This window comes from Colletotrichum fioriniae, assembly GCF_027942845.1.
Source record: "Colletotrichum fioriniae strain IMI 355084 chromosome Unknown scaffold_2, whole genome shotgun sequence".
NCBI classification, from domain to species: Eukaryota; Fungi; Ascomycota; class Sordariomycetes; order Glomerellales; family Glomerellaceae; genus Colletotrichum; species Colletotrichum fioriniae.
This window is the reverse complement of record NW_027076838.1, coordinates 3,112,314-3,128,629: the sequence shown is the minus strand read 5'-3', so window position 1 is coordinate 3,128,629 and position 16,316 is coordinate 3,112,314. Positions and strand designations below refer to the sequence as shown.

Here is a 16,316-nt window from a genome sequence, read left to right as displayed (position 1 = left end):
AAACAAGGGTCGAGTGACGGGCGCTCTCAGCTGCGTGGAGTCTGAAACCGCCCTGTCATTCAACAAATTCCAGGATCATTCAGGTACGAGAACCAAGTTGCCCAGGGATCGGACCGTAGAAAACGTCTTCCCTAGTTATACCGAGTCTTTGCTTTTGCACTCCCAGTCAGCGATCAGCGACATGGCAAGTACTGAGGCAACAGAATTGGAGCTTCTAACCAAGGTAAGCGAGGGAATCGTAATCTTCCGATATTAATTGAAAATAAATGGAAACGACTAGAGCTGAATAGTGGTCTGCTGATGGAATAAGCGTCGCATGAAATCTGTTCCATTATAAAGCTTTCCAGCAGGTGGCTTGCATAACACTTGTTGATCCTAAGTTCATCCGGCAGCTAGCTTGGTCTTGCTCGTCCTCATCGTGAACAGTGGAACTTCGGCACTCGGAAACGCTTGGACTTTAAGTTGGCAGGGGTTTGTTTCTGATCGCTTGAGACAAAGGTCCGTTGTGGAACTGGAAGTAAGGTTCATTAAATATGGCTTTGCTAAGTACGCGCTACTACTGCGTTCAATAGCACAGCCTTAATGTCTTGTGTGCCATATGTCTCAATGTGAAGCCCGCCGACAGAGAGTTTCCAGACCTGAAACCGAAGGTAGATGGTCCTTTTCAATACATCAAGGGTACATGAGTTGTTGGCACGAGTGTTGGTTGTAGCCACATCACAACTGAAAATGACGCGAGACTCAACGGATCGAGTTGATATAATGAACCTACCCTCGATATCGGAACTGCATTTGGTTATCAATTCAGCGAAGTGACTTTATATTTCTCTCTCTCTCTCTCTCTCTCTCTCTCTCGTGGCCCTCTTGAGAATTATGAACGAGGACACCGAGCGGATGTGCATGGGAATACGTCTGGAGCATTGAGAACTTGAGAACGAGGCCGCGGGCGACAAATCCATCAGGAGCGAAATCCATTCTCTACCCTGATTTTTGCAAATCGACGGGGAATTGAGTTTGTCGAGCAGCTGATAAGGGCTTGTGGAACATTGCAGTCGCCTGGACGGGCGTTGAGGATTTCTTGAGGCGCACTTGTCGATCAATGGCGCAAGGTGCTCCCGAACCCTCAGCCAAAGTCTCCATATGTAAGTTATAGACTGTCGTGACTACGTCTAGAATAGCCGCCATTGCGGGGCGATAGACTACATAGTTTCACGACTGGTTCCGCGAGGCAAAAGTGTTCTCCATGGTTCTGGGTCGTGTGGAAGCATAACTTCAATTCCATGTTTGGGAATGCGGGCGGCTCGTTTCTCTATCCTCCTCTCAATGGCATGCATGCGTTGTCAAGATCCTCTTCTGTCTCAGAAATGCGCAGATCAGCAACAATGGCAGACTAAAGTACACTATGGATATAGGCGGCGGCTGAGAAGGCCTCGCCGTACATCATCATCTGCAGCGGGGTTGGGCAATTGAGTCGAGACATGGACGAAGACGCCTTGCTGTCTCGAATCTCTGCCACTTGCGAGACAAGGCTGCCTTTATTGATAGTCGGTCTTGGCGGTCCCTTCAGCTTGAAGATAACATTCAGATATCCCCCAGGCTTTGGCGGCTAGCCTAAGACCGTCGGACGCCTCAAAGTGCCTAGATTGTGTTTTGGGTGTGGGGAAAACCGCCCTGGGAATTTGGTGTGGCGAAATGGGTGTCTCATCATGTGAAATAAATCGCATCACGATCTTCAGTGTGAATCTGGTATCTCAATCTTCTCGTTGAGAGAAAGCAAAGAGTTGCACGCAAATGCCTGCCATCATGGCTCTTGCTGCAATGTTCAGGCTCATTAGCAGAAGACGACCACAAGACCGGGGCCTCGAAACACCCTACATCAATCACCGCCCAGAGCTCAGGGGAAACCTCAAGTCTCAATTCAACTATCTCCCTCCCAGTAAGTCTTACAGTCTTCGACAAACTCTTCTGGATCTGAAAATTGCTGCTTATCACAGCGCACCCAACTTCGTGGGGAACCCAGCCGGTTCTCCCCTCCTAGAGATCCTACAGAAGAACTTCGTCAATCTCTACAGCAAGGCAGCCACGAGTTATGGGCAACCGATTCTTGCAGTTGCCGCCGTTGCTGAAGATAACCCAGACCCTTCCACACTCCAGGTGACTTCGGTTGGGCATCAGTCGGTACAAGGATTCCAATGCTTCGGTCGTCAACAATCCGACCCCTGAACAGGCTGCCGCTGCGACACTCAACCGTCTCTGCATGACAAACTGTCACGGAGCTCCAGCAGTCTCGGATCCTTACTGGACCTGAGTCCAGCCCTAGGACGTGAGGGGCGAAAATGGTGTCATTGCCATAAAGCGAAGCGTATTCGCCGAGCAGTTGATGAACATCATCCTGCCATCCGCTCAGAAGTCTTGCCTTACCTCCAACGTTAACATCAACTTTACCGACAACTTGGGCAATTGGACACCAGATTCAACATTCTATCCTGGTCAATGGCCACAAGTCAGAGATGTACGGGCTCCTGATCAAGGGGAATGGGTTATTGTCATTACTTGGTCTGCCAAGAACGACCCGGGTGTGCAAACACAGAACTCGGAGATGTTCGGTGTATTCTACGACAGCCTCGCAGTCGTCCCTCATTACTACTGTGAGGTAAAATTTAAGGAGACTACCATCACCATCAGTCAATGACTATGGGTTATTATATCATTGTCGTGCGAGGGGATCGCCAAGTCACCGCTGAATGGATACGATGTCACCTTCACCGACACCTACGATTTGTCCGTGGACCAGACTGGCCAGCTGAACATCGTACGTGACGAGAACAAATTTTAGCAAAAGGACGACCCAGAGGAACCTGATGCCGATTACTGGGGGAACTTATATGCAGGCGTCAATGACAACTTCAAACAGATCAAAGATAAGGTTATAGATCTGGTGAGGCTGGACCTGGGGAGTATCAACTTTGCCACTCCGCACAACTTCGTGTTCCCTGGTGGCAAGGTGTTCACGTATACATCAGCCAAATTTTCTAAACACCAAAACTTGATCTGCGACATCACCTACGCGGCACCAACCAAGCCTTTCCAGCCGCCGCCTCGGGCAGATGCTCCAATTACCAACCCTTGGCGGGACAATTTGCCGACGAGACCCGCACCGAAGCTTCCTGGAGCCACAGGCCCGCCGGCGTACTCCATGGCCCATACGACCGACCTGATTCAGAACTACATTCAAGGAGAAATCGTGGCTCCTGCAGCAAAGTTCGAGGCTCTCCAAACTGACGACGGCCACACCTTGCTCTTCGCGCTAAGCACGGACAACGTCTTCAGTGTAATCATAGAGCTGAGTGGTACGACCAAGACTGGCTGGGTCCGCATGCCTCTCTCGTCTGGTTTCACGTCAGTACGCACTTTTGACGTGGGACAGAGCGTCACGGATGGCACCATTGGGATGGCTTCGGTGGTATCTGAGGGGGATTCGAACAAGCTCTTCCTCTCCCTCTCTAATTCCAGCACCCACACATCCTGGACGGCGAAACCTCAGTGGTCTGCAACTGACTTTGATGTAGACGGAAGCATATTCTCATGATCTGTTGTCAGCGTTGTCCGCGTCACGTTCGCTGAGCCTCAGGGAAGCCGAAAGCACATCATTGTCGACATTGACCGCTCGTCGAATAAGACTTTCAAGGACATTGCACGCTACTACGTCGACCCTCAAAAGGCATCCGATAGGTACTGGACCTCGCACAGTCTCCCGGTAGACATTCAGCATGGCGACTATCAGAGCTGCGTGGGTAGAGTCGCCTGTAGATTTGTTGACGGGGTGTACACACTCGGCACCGCCGGCGACTCAGCGCAGCTCGTCTACGTGCCCATCGAGAACGCCTTCGGCGACAGTCCTCCATTATCATGCCGCCTCAGCCTGCCGCAGAACGGGCCGGCATCTGCCATCGCTGCCGCTCGCAGGCCCGGTTCCCTCGCGTATCCAGACGGCTCGACGGACTTGTTCGCCGTCATCAACTCGACTCTCTTCTATTTCCTAGCTGAACGCCAGGCTGACCGGTCAGTGGCCACACAACTGCTCAGCAGCAACGTACTTTCGGGCACCACAGAGCTTGCAGCCATGACGCATAGAGGTGGCAAGATTGCAAGCAACGAGGTGTACTACCTCTCCTGCCCATTCAGATGGCTCGACAACCACGGGGCCTGGACTGTCCCTGTGTCAATTGTATTCGGCGTAGAGCAGATGACGCCGTTCCTCAATCGCAGCGACGGCGGCAAGGCCATCTTTACATCCGGGTCCGGCAAGCTTGAGAGATTGACGCTGGCCACCGGCAACGACGCAAAATTGTGGGTTGCTAATGAGATCAAGCTCGAGGCCAGTGAGCCTAAGGCCAAGCCGTTCCAGTTCAAGTCATACACGACAACGATTCAAGTCCTCGATGAACACGAACTTCCAGCTCCTGGCGTCAATTTGTTGATTTCCACTAGTTCTCGCACAACCGTGTAAATGAACGGGACCTACTACGTTCTTGGGCCGGTACCTGTCACGGTGGCTACGGATGCGACCGAAAGCTTGACAGTCGTTGGGGGCTTGTAAGACAGCACTACCGGCACTCTCATGACAGTGATTTGCGACAATGGAGAGGCCGAGATTACCATCAATTCTATGGAGAAGTGGTTCCAGACGATAGCAGCGCTTCGCAGCGAGGGGGCTCTCCGAGACGCCAAAGTATCAAACAACACAGTCGCTGGCGGCATTAGGGGCATGCCTACATGGGCGGCTCTTATAGAGGAGACTGTGTCGTCGAATGATGTTGCCAACGTCGCGAATAGCCTCAATAAACTCAGCACAATTTACGGGCTCGTCAAGCCCACAGTTGCCCCAAGATCTTGTGAAAGCGTAATCCCACACACCCTTTACCTGTCCTCGTCTTCGGTCGACAGCCTAGCACATGATGTAGCCATCACGGCCGGTGACCTGCTCCGCTAGCTTAAATCAGACATCGAGAACGTCGTTGAGATCATCAAGAATGACGCAAAAGAAGCATGGCCATTCGTAGCCACCATTTCCGGCAAAGTCTACCGCGCTGTATTGACCTCGGTCGAAGCTATTGTCGGTGCGGCGGAGTGGATATTCAACGCCATCAAGACGGGCATCAAGAAACTCATGTCTTTTGTCGAGTTCCTCTATGCCTCTATGACTGGGATGACATCGAGCGAACCAAGGACGTCCTATGCAACATAACAAAGCAGTGGTTGAGCAGCCAGATTGACTATCTTTGGACTGCAAGGACGGACTTTGATGCGCAGATTACACACGCAGAGAAGATTATCGAGAAGTGTGCTGGCATCAAGGACTGGGGTTCTTCGCTCGGAAGCAAAGCCTCACAACCAGCAGCCACGACGCTTTTCAAGCGAATGCTGCTGCCGGTATCTCAAAGAGTTTGCAGGCCCGTAAGGTGTTGAATACATCAACTTTGGCAGCTACAGAGCCCATGGCAGTGAATGCCAACATCATAACCACAGCAGCCCTCACTTCGCCCGAAACACCCGCAGCCCGTGTGCAACAAACCAAGGCGCACAAGAGCAAGGCCTCTGTGCCTTCGATATCCTCCTCCGACTCTGTGAGCGTAGCCAGCACGGTACCTACGACCCCTGGATCCGCCAAACCAGTGACTGCATACGATCAGATGATGTGCTCTCTCGGCCATTTCACCGTCGGCGTCATGAGCTTTGTAACTGCATACTACAGCCAATTAGAGGCCGCACTCCCACCAGGGAACCAATTCAGCAATATGATGACGGGAACAGCAGTCGTTAGCGCCGGCGCCTTGTACATGGCCGATTCTTTTGCTCCCAAAGACCCCATCAAAAGCGAGTTCTGGGACTTCTGGTCGAAAACCATCACCATCATGACTTTGGGCAATATAGCAGTCTTCAGTGATATCGCTCAGGATCACCTCATTCCAACAGGCCACTGTCTACATGTCGCAAACTCTCGCCCTCTGGCGGCCAATATCGATAGCATACTCGCTATTCCAGCCGCTCTGATTACTCTGGAGCATTTTTTTTTAGCGAACTCGCCTTTGCTAAATCGAGCGTGGACCAGGCAGCAGCCTTCGTGGGTGAGCTGTCCAACTTGGCGTCCTACGTCACACGAACGAGTTATTCTGTAGTGATCAACTTAAGAGGCCCACCAGCTGCAGCGGACGCGGTTGTAGCCATGACATACGGGAACCTTGCCCAAGCCGGGCTCGAGATGGTACAATATGATGTAGGTAAAGGCCAGGCTAACGACATTCGCGAGAGACAGCTTAGATTGCTGTCTACAAACGAAGACATGCTGTAGACGACACATACCCATGATGATTCCTCCATGTAAGGTACCTGGATAACCGATGGTCAACAATGGCGGACATCACTCTGTTCGATTAAGTGGCTTGACTGGGCTGTTTTTATTGTAGGTGGGGTGAATTCAAAGTCTCGGTTTTCAATAATTTGAAATGTCATCACATCATCTCCTTTACTCTTCGACCAGAAAGCTTTCATCTGTGTAGCCGAAAAGCTCAAGCCGACTTCCCCCGTCCCGCTCGTCCGGAACCCGGAGTAAGACCACCGCCGGCTCCCTCCTCCGTCCCACGGAACTGAAGCGTATCCCAAAACCGGCCATCCATCCAGCGGCGTAGCGCAGCCGAGGACCCCGGCTCACGGGAAGGATTTCGTACTCAAGCCAATGTAAGTAACTAAATCCCGAAAAAGTGACTGGCCTTCCTGCACCGCAGTCATACATAAACGAGGGTCGGGTTGCGACATTAGGGCCTAGGCGGGACGGACAACATCCGAGGAGGATACCTCACAAAAGAGAGGAATTGAAATCCCGGAAAGAGGGAAAGGGAAGAAAAAGAAAAAAGTGGAAAGGTTGCCAAGTCCTCGGGTTCGCGATGGAGTCAAATCAGAATCTTTCTCAAATAATACTTCACTAACTGGAAATATTCCCCTTTACCCCACGCCCACACATCCTTGGGCTCAGCTCAAAGAAGGGACCGGTGTTCTCTCCGCGCACCACGCACGCGTCCTTCCCCTCCAGATCCACTAGGCCCCCCCTCTATCTTAACCCTGATTTTGACGATTTTGACTTAGTATACGGAGTAGCTGGGTCTGGAACCATGTGAAATCTCAGCGCCTAAACTGGAGCGAGTCCGAACAGAACATCGCTGCGCTCACGGAGCACTCCATGTCCATGGTAAATGAGGGGAAACGACATGAGTGGAGCGGCCCCCATTGAAAAAACTCTTGGAGAAATCTGGACCGTGTGGGACACTCACCCCACAACGGACGCCAGTTAAACGGTGCCCCAATGAACTCTTGGAACGGTGACCCCCGTGAGCCGGCCCCGTCGCGACGCCCACAGCACATCGTACGAGCGTGCTTCCAACATCGGGGCATCGCTGATCGCAAATGTCTCACCGCACAGACTGGACGTCTCCAGAGTCCCAAGCTGCACCCCCAGATGGAGAAAGCCCTGAAAACCCTGCATCGAAGAAAACGTGGAGTCTGGGGATGTCGGGGAAAGGGAACCGTTAAGAGATTGTGAGATTGGGGATAGATCTGGGCTTTAGTTGTAGGAGCTGCGTGATGTGTGGTTTACTGCAAAGTCCTGCGAATTTTTATCGCCATCTGCTTGCTTACTCCCAATCAAATCCTCATTCATCTTACTCAAATTTGGAAGAACAGCTCAATCTCTCCATTTGCCCATTTGCCCGTTTGCCGACCGCCGGTTACTGATGGAGCGGGACAGAGCGGGTCCCGTCAGTCGAGAATTGGTCTGGACCGGTTAGGCTGCTTTCGGGCCTAGCACCACCGATGACTAATTTCCCATGAAATGCAAAAGAAATACACACCGAGACAAGCACACGCAAGCTTCTACGCCCAGCAGCGCCGATACTTAGCCAGCGGCTTGGCGAAAAGCTTGTCCACACGAGCAAAAAGTGTCGTGATGTGAAACACTATGTCGCACACATGTGCTGATCGTCACGGGCGGGTGCGGTAAGACAGGAGGACTTTTGAAAATGGTATCAATCTTTATATTCATTCATTTGCGCCGTGGCGCTTCCCATGGGGTATTGTATATGGCATCACAGCCATCGGAGGCCTATGCCCGGCCTCCTCCCTGTACCTGTGTACCATAATTCCAAAACATTCCAGTTATATCTCAAAAGTGTTGTACGTCTATCGCTGAGCCCGGCAGCGACCGATCTTACTCCTTGCGGGTGTCCTCGACGTTGGAGGCCCTGATGCTGCCCTTCTCCTCGTCGTGGTCGTCAATCTCCTTGGTCTCGACGGCCTCGCCTTGCACACCGGCGACGGCGTGCTCAAAGCTGCGGCCGCGACGCTCGGGTCCGAACATGGTGGTGACGACAATGCCCATGGCGATGATGGCCGTGGCGATACCCATGACAGGTCCATAGGCCTCGACGCTGTGGCCTGAGGGGGCTCTGACAAAGGTCTTCTCGGAGATGGCGTTGACAATCTGCGCAGAAGGGGACGAGATCATGTTACCGAGCTGGTAGGTGATACCGGGGAAAGAGGAGCGGAAGGCCGGGGGCGACAGCTCGTTGAGGTGGATGGGAATGACACCCCAGGCACCCTGGACGAAGAACTGCATGAAGAAACCGCTGGCACTCAAGCTGCGCTCGCCCTGAGGAAGAATCCAGGCGGGGATGAGGCAGGCAGAGATGAGAGCAGACACGATGATGGCGCGGCGACGACCGACAAACTGGGACAGGTAGCCGATGATGGTGCCACCAACGCAAGCGCCAGCCTTCATGAGAATGGAGGCACGGGAAGCACCAGCGTTGTCCATCTCCTTCTGGGCAATCATGAAGGTGGTGTACGAGTCTTGCGAGGTGTGGGAGTAGTAGTTGAACCAGGTCATGAGGATGATGCAGTAGACACACATCTTCCACTCCTGGGCCAGCATCTTCTTGGTCTCGCGCCAGAAGGCGCCGGGTGAGGCCGACTTCTTTCCGTGGGCCTTGGCCTCAAGGAACTGCTGGGACTCGGGGAAAGCAATACGGACGAGACCGACGGCAATGGAGATACCGGCAGCGATCCAGAAGACCGTCTTCCAGGTTTCGGTGCCACCGCCGACACCAAGGTTGGCGCAAGCGGCGAGGACGTAACCGAATGAGTAGCCCTGTTGCAAGATACCGGACATTAAACCACGAGCGTTGGAGCTGAGAATCTGTTAGCGATTTGTCGACGGAATGCAGAAGATTGATGGACATACGGGCAGTGCTCAAGAGCCATGGCAATGGCGTTACCGTAGACACCTCCCATGAAGAGACCAAACAAACTGCGCACAGCCAAGAATTGCTGGAAAGTCTTGCTGTAGATGGTGGCAATCTGCAAAAGACCGAGGATGATCATGTTGAGAACCATGGGCCACTTGCGACCATACTTGTCACCAGCCAGACCGAAGAAGGCGGCGCCGACGGAACGGAGAAGCAGAGTCAAGGTGATGGCAGTGGTGATATCTGTCTTTGAGCGGTCGTAGTACTTGGCCAGCTTGGTGGTCTGGATAGACAAGGCGTGGAAGTCGAAGGCATCGGCGGTCCAGGCGCAGAAACCGCAGAGGAAGAAGAGCCAGTCGCGAGGGCTGAGCTGAGCCATAAGGCTGATGGGGTTCTTGATTGGGTCGGGATCTTGCCATTCTGTGTGCGTCTCGCCAGTCGGGCTAACAACGACGGTACGCTGCCTCCAGATGAAGAGGTCCTTCAAGGACTGCTTGGCCGTGGCCAGCACGCCCTTGGCGATGGGGTCAGCGGGCTGCGCAGTCGACGTCGACATGGTGGATGTCTGTCTGCGTTTGTTGGCTCTCTTAGACACGTTCAAGTGTATGAGTGACCGAGGTGGTGGAAGATGATGTCGGTGATCTAGGGAGAGGTAAAAGAGGAAGAAGAGATGAGAGGATGAGGCACGACTGATTGAGTTCAACAAAGTGAGATGAAGAGGGGGACACGAAGGTTCTTCATATAGTTGAGCAAGCCATTGCCGGCCATGCAGGTTGGCGAATCATCAGACCGTCCATCGTCTCGGTGCCAAGAGTTCACCAACATGGAGCAGGTGGATAAGGTGGTTTCGCAGGAGTTGAGAGAGACAAAAACAACGAGCACCGGTATCGAGGTCCAGAGTGACCGGGATGGCACCGACATGCTCACGGTTTCGAAAGCGATCATCTCCCATGATGGAACGCTGCAGTGAAGCGTGATGATTAGTGTGGGCAGGCTGGCCAATGGAGGCCAGAACTGTTTCTGATGGATGCGTGGGGAGGTCGGAGTCAATGGTGCGGGGTCGGCGTCGGGGAGGAGGACAGGATGAGCATGGTGAGGAGACCAGAGGGAGGTATGCTGCATGGGAGCTAGATTTGCTAGATGGCAGCTAGAGCTTTCTAGCGGAGAGAGTAGAAGAGCGTGCGGCATACCTCGATACGGGTACCATGCAACTTGCAAGTATTAGCACGACAAAAGGCGGCAGACAAGGGGTCGAGGAGACCGGGGTGTTTGTTCCATGCCCATGCCCATGGTGGTTGGCGAACTACGGTCCCGAGAGAGAGCTAGGGAAAGCTAGGGACCACGAGGATTACGAGGGCGCGGACCATGTTGGGATATTGCATACGATGGCGTTCGTTGGCAAGGGAGAGAAGCGTAGCCTGCGTATGGTCTATGCCCACTACGGAATTCCACGCGTGCGGGAGACGGCCTTCACTCCGGCACATGATGGATCACCCCATGCAGCCGGCTTCTCAGCTAGCTAGCAACTGGCGAGGGATCTGGATGGGGAAGAGGTTGGTTGGCGTTTGTAATGATGAACCATGGTCCATGGGTCAAGCGTCCGTCTCCCGGCATGTCCAAGTGCGGCAAAGTGAGATGCGATATGAGGCGGGATCCAAGTTAACGCGCATCATGTCGAATCCACTGGGAGTCGCCGGCCGAACACCCTCTTGCCTCCCATGGATGAACTTCATTTCGGGTTGGTATGCGTGGGAGAAAGTGACGACGGACTTCGTTTGGTTGCACAGAACGTGTCACACGGCTCCATCTCTCTTGTCTTGGTGTCTGTACTCTGTGGTTTCGGGCATGGTGCAGGTTGCGCTGTGGCAGACCAGAATAGGAAACGGTGAAACGAATGGCACGGAATAGACCCGTTGAGAAACGACTCTCGATTGCTCAGTCATGGCTGGCCTTTGTCGCGATGCAAAGTTGAATGGCTCCGTTGCAGTGGTAGCGATGACCGTGATGTTGCGCTGTCGGAGCAGTGTAAGAAACGGATGGAGTTGAGGGCCAAGAATAAGCAGACTGGAACGCTAGGAATAGCAACGGGGGTTCGATTGCGGCGATAGTGTGCACTGTGAGAAGTGAGAACCAACGCCAAACGAAGCCAGGAAGAAACGAGAGAAAAAAAAAGTTACCTTAGTCAGGGCCGCGAAAAAGGGTTAGGTTGGAGCGAGTGCAGAAAAAGTTTGCGCCTCACACGTCCAGGAGGTCTTGGCTGTCTGTGTTGGGGTTTGGTCTGTGGAGAGTTGGATGGGGGCGATTGAGCAATGTTGCATCACGGCCGAATCCTTCAATGGAGCGGGAGGGAAAAGGGTGTGTGTGTGTGTGTGTGTGATATTGTGTGGGTGGGAGAAGAGGGGACAGGAGGGAATGGAAGATGAGCAGCAGAGTCAGAGTCAGAGTCAAAGTCAAAGTCAGGCATTCGAGATGGAAGATGGGAGACCAGAGGCACGGAGTACGTACTCTTCCAATGTCTGATGTTGGACGACGGGAGATGTTCGATTTGGGAAAGAACGAGGAAGATGGAAGACGAACAGCAGGAAGGTACTTCAGTAGGTAGGTTGACCCACCAAGTCACAATCACGCCTGCCTTCATTTTCGTTCTTCTCACGATGATTTAAAGTTCCTCCCCGGTCCAGCAGGGACCTGAACCTAAGGGAGAGCAAGAAAAGGAAGGCGCGCCTTTACTGGCGTCCCGTGACTCCTCTTCTTTCCTTCGTCGATTGGTTGCTGCCTTCCAGAAGGAGCGCCAGAAGATAGATATCCCGTCCACCAAGGTAGATACGTACATAGTAAGCACTCGACCTGGAGGGAAGTCACACACACTTGGAGTCTCTCAATTGCACCTTCTTCGCGTCAGAATATATTTCTCATAAATTATGCTTCTTCCATGCCTCGCACTACTGCCGCCACCTGGTTACAACTTGCGAGAGGGAGGGGGAGAACAAGCAACACCAAAATCGCCAGCGCCAATGCCAACACCAACACCACAAATCGCAAGCGTGGGAAAAGAACGCACCCAGACAGACAGGCAAGGATGAGCCACGCTGACCAGACGTAGGCCAAGTCGCCAAGACCCAACGGGCGATGAGTCTGCCAAGAAAGTGCTTGTGTCCTCCTCGGCAAGCCATCCCGTCACGCCAAGTTGCTCGGCGCTGCGAGGGAGTTGAGTAAATTGTCGCCGCACTCGACGACGTCGACGACAATTGACACTATCAACGAGGTGAGGTCAAAAATTGTCGCAAAGTGAGGTCGTTTCGTCGATTCCAGCAGAGCGGTTCGCGAGATCAAACGAACACGTCTGACACGTTTGACAGCTCGCGAACAGATTGCCCCCAGATGATCCCCCCATTGGATTAGCAGATAGCCGATCCCGCACTGATGGGTGATGGGCAATGCCCGCCCAATGCACTAGCAGCCAGCCAGTGTCCGTCCCACCGTACAAGATGATGGGGGAACGGGGAAATAAGCTTAACGGGCGTTGTGGCCTGATGCTAACAATTTAGCACCATCCGTATTATTGCCGACTAATACTGAAAGGAAGAAGATGTCTCTCATCTGTGTTCATGGTTGCCTCTTGGCCAATGAGAATTGTATCATGGAGCCATGGTGGAGGGGAAAATACAAGTGACATTGAATGGAAGTCGAGGAAATTCGCGCACTGCTATCCGCCAATGGTCATGTAAGTGTTGCAACTTTGCAACCCAGTTACCCAAGCGTCAATACAAACCTAGCAAATGGCACGCTACGAATAAGTTGGGTGCGTATGAGAGTGTCCACCAGCCCGGACTAGGTACTGCGTATCCATACTTCTTCATCCCCGCGACCCTTTCAATTCCCCAGAGATTCTCGAGTCGGGGCCCCAGGATGGTCCGTCGAAACTGTCAAATGGTCTGTCTGCTGGCTCCGTATTACCTGCGCATGCCTGGCAGGGCCACGATACTTGTCATCTAGGTGGTGCGCGTCTACCTTAGTTGGATACCTTACCTTAGTCCGTCGGAAGGCAGTCCCACCCCCACTGCCACTGCCTCTGCCACTAGCTGACACTTGCTCCTTCCTTCCCTCTACCGTTTCTCAATACTTTGCACCGCACCTTCCCCCATCGCGCCCGTATTCTCATGAGGAAATGACCAAACAGACGGTTCTTAGGAAAGAACGACCGGGGATAACCGGGGGCTCCCTCCGTCGGGCGCAACACCGATAGCGCCAACGTCTCCACCTTTCCCCTCCTCTGGCCTGCGAATATTCGGCCATCTTCCGAATCTTTTTCTCACAACTTCACCACCTCTGCCCAATGGCATCCTCCGTATTCACCCCCTCACATTCTCTGCATCACCGTTCCCCACGGGCAGATTTCCCCAATTTCTGTTTCCCCGGCCTCCAGACGTCAAATCTCCAGTCTAGCATGTCTAGCACGTCTATCTAACAAAGACTGGAGTCTGGAGTCATCCGCCCGAGCCTGTTCTTCAATACACCTCATGCCGAGTCATGCTGGGTCAAATGGCCCAAGGCCAAGGTACGGATACTCCATAGCCGCACCTAGGGTTCCTCTCTGCTGGGCATCACCACCAACTGAACCATCCACGGGCCACAGCTTATCACGAGTACACGACATCGCAACGTTTGCCAAGACTTTGTACCCTCAGAAACCACGCCATTGCCTCTGACTTGCTTGCCGCCAACAGAGCGCCAGTCAGCCAAAACTCCTCCCACATCCCAGTCGCTACATCCAAGCTAATGTACCGCACAGAGCAATCATACCTGGACAGCTCCAGAGAAGCCCCAAGAGGCTGGTAGCCTGATGCGACTTGTTCCGGCATTCGACCTCTCCGACCACCGCGGACCACTCATCTCACCTCACCTCACCGGCCGCCGTCCCTCCTCTCGCCTCGACTTGCCCGCCCCTCGTCTAAACTCAACCTGGAAAGACGCCCGCCCCTCGCCGTAACGTGGGAGAGTCCTTCAACCACACATCGACCGTCCGTAATCACACAAGTGTCCCTCGACCAAATCTCGTTTCCCCGTCTCCCCATCTTCCCCACCTCTCCAAAGATATTTCCCCCGTTCAACCCCAAACCCCGAGTATTCCTTGCGGAGAAGGACGGGTCCATCATCCTCGTCAAACCGGGCCCTTTTCGCAAGCTCAACAACACCTGGCTGGCCATGCGCCTGCCTGCACCAGTGCATCCTCGCATCACCCCACCTTCGTCACCACCCACCACTCGACTATGCTCCGGCGCGCATCCTAATCCTTACCGCAACGAGGCAAAACATCTGCAAGCGCATCTCCCGAGTGTTTCGAGATCCTTTCCCAGCCTTCTGGCCTCTGCTCCGGCGAGCTGCCGCGGCGTGCTACCCTAAGTCTTTGGAATACTACCGTGCCCGCCGGCCGCTATCATACCATGGGAGATGCGCACCGAGAAACTCAAGATCCCGCCGTAAACTTTGTCCGAATCATTCAAATTCGCCGCTCTCAAACGGCGGTGAGCCGCAAGGCCCTACTGCAACGCTGCTCACGCGCCTATCTGTAGAAGTTGAAAGTCCCCAATCCCTCAAACTTGCAAGTTGTGCAGACACCACGGTAGCTTCGGGCCAATCGGGCGTTGTCGAGAGTTGAGGCCACGGCACCTTGATTGACACCAACCGAACGGCCGCAGACGAGCCTCCCGCTGCCCCGGCCAATGTCTCACAGCTAGAGCATTCCCCGACGAGACTAAGAATACTTCTAGAAGCCCAGAACCTGGAAAGACCGCACATGCTCGTATTTTTGGAATTGTGTCGCAACTACGGAGGAGCTTCCCAACCTTTTCACCTATGGTACTGGTGTTCCGCCATTCATCGCTAGATACCGCCCGGTGGGTTGGTTCTTATCAGCATGTTTGAGAACGCTTGGCCTGTGACACCCTGTCTGTGCTGCTTGCGACGCTGGGAATAGCTTGCGACAACATGTTCCCACTCTGGTTGTTTCTGACAAATTCAGGGTCCGTCGCATGTGCTACGCAACACATTCGAGTGCTAAGATTAGATGACAGCAGCAAGAAACAAAACGATATCAGTATGCACATCTGTTTCGCTTCAGGGCAATGTCTGTTGGGGTCCGACGTGTCCGAAGTGACGGTCCCTGGTCGGACTAACTTACAAGCAACCCAAGTTCCAGATACAAGAAACGCCAAGGCCCCCGAACCCGTTTTCCCCCTTTCCTTGGCTAGGCTTTTGCTCAACATCGACAACGTGGCGGCTACCTCTTGCTTGGCAGCAGACATGACAAGACAGCCACGAGAATTCCTCGCACACCACTAGGCGCTGTGCCATGAATCGTGACTCCGCTAATGGAGGGATGACCAAGAGGTCAACCGACTTGGCTTACGCACCATTGGCACGACCATGGAGCTTGTTTGCTTAGCTTTACTGAATCGTCTCCGACGATGAATACAACCATACATGCTCTCTTCTCTTCGAGCCGCTAGCCTACCGAACGCCCACCTGTCCATCGGTCTTGTTCCTGGGTCAGTCATTCGTTCCGGAACTTCTTCGTGGCCCCCAGCTAGGGCGAGGCTGTCATTCTATGGTGGCGGCTTTGCAGAGGCCAAGCACCAACATTGACGACCATCGGCTCCATGATGGGGTTCTCTCGTCATTCCAAATTATGACGGTTGATGGATTTCTCCGCTCAGTCTAAGATTCTGGGGATCTTGGAGACCTTCTTGCAGATCCGGGGATATACGGAGATTGTCCTGCCTGCTGCTGCACGTCTTTCACCCGTCGATGCGGGGTTTAACATCACGACTAGCTCAGCTGAAGTCAATCAAAGCCAGGACCTGCACTGGCAAGCGCGGAAAGAGAGGAATGAGCCCGCGTTTTTTTGTTTTGTTTTTTCCACACTGAAGCTTGGCCCCGATGGATATTGCCTTGGCATCTTACGATGTTGATGGAATAGGCTTGAGGCTGTGTAAGTATCTTATGCAGCACGCTCGACGT

General features: G+C 53.4%; 2 protein-coding genes across 2 annotated transcripts; one reads left to right on the top strand and one right to left on the bottom strand.

Annotated features, from left to right (window-relative positions):
• Positions 1–2,688: 2,688 nt before the first annotated feature.
• Positions 2,689–4,510, top strand: N0V96_002651 (uncharacterized protein; the record flags this gene model as incomplete). Its single annotated transcript, XM_065756587.1, has 3 exons — positions 2,689–2,812; positions 2,892–3,399; positions 3,601–4,510. 3 exons carry the CDS (start codon positions 2,689–2,691, stop codon positions 4,508–4,510), a joined length of 1,542 nt encoding a protein of 513 aa, XP_065614956.1.
• Positions 4,511–8,260: 3,750 nt separating this feature from the next.
• Positions 8,261–9,852, bottom strand: N0V96_002650 (uncharacterized protein; the record flags this gene model as incomplete). Its single annotated transcript, XM_053187309.1, has 2 exons — positions 8,261–9,239; positions 9,293–9,852. The coding sequence occupies 2 exons, from the start codon at positions 9,850–9,852 to the stop codon at positions 8,261–8,263; spliced, it is 1,539 nt and encodes a 512-aa protein (XP_053054813.1).
• Between the last annotated feature and the right edge of the window lie 6,464 nt (positions 9,853–16,316).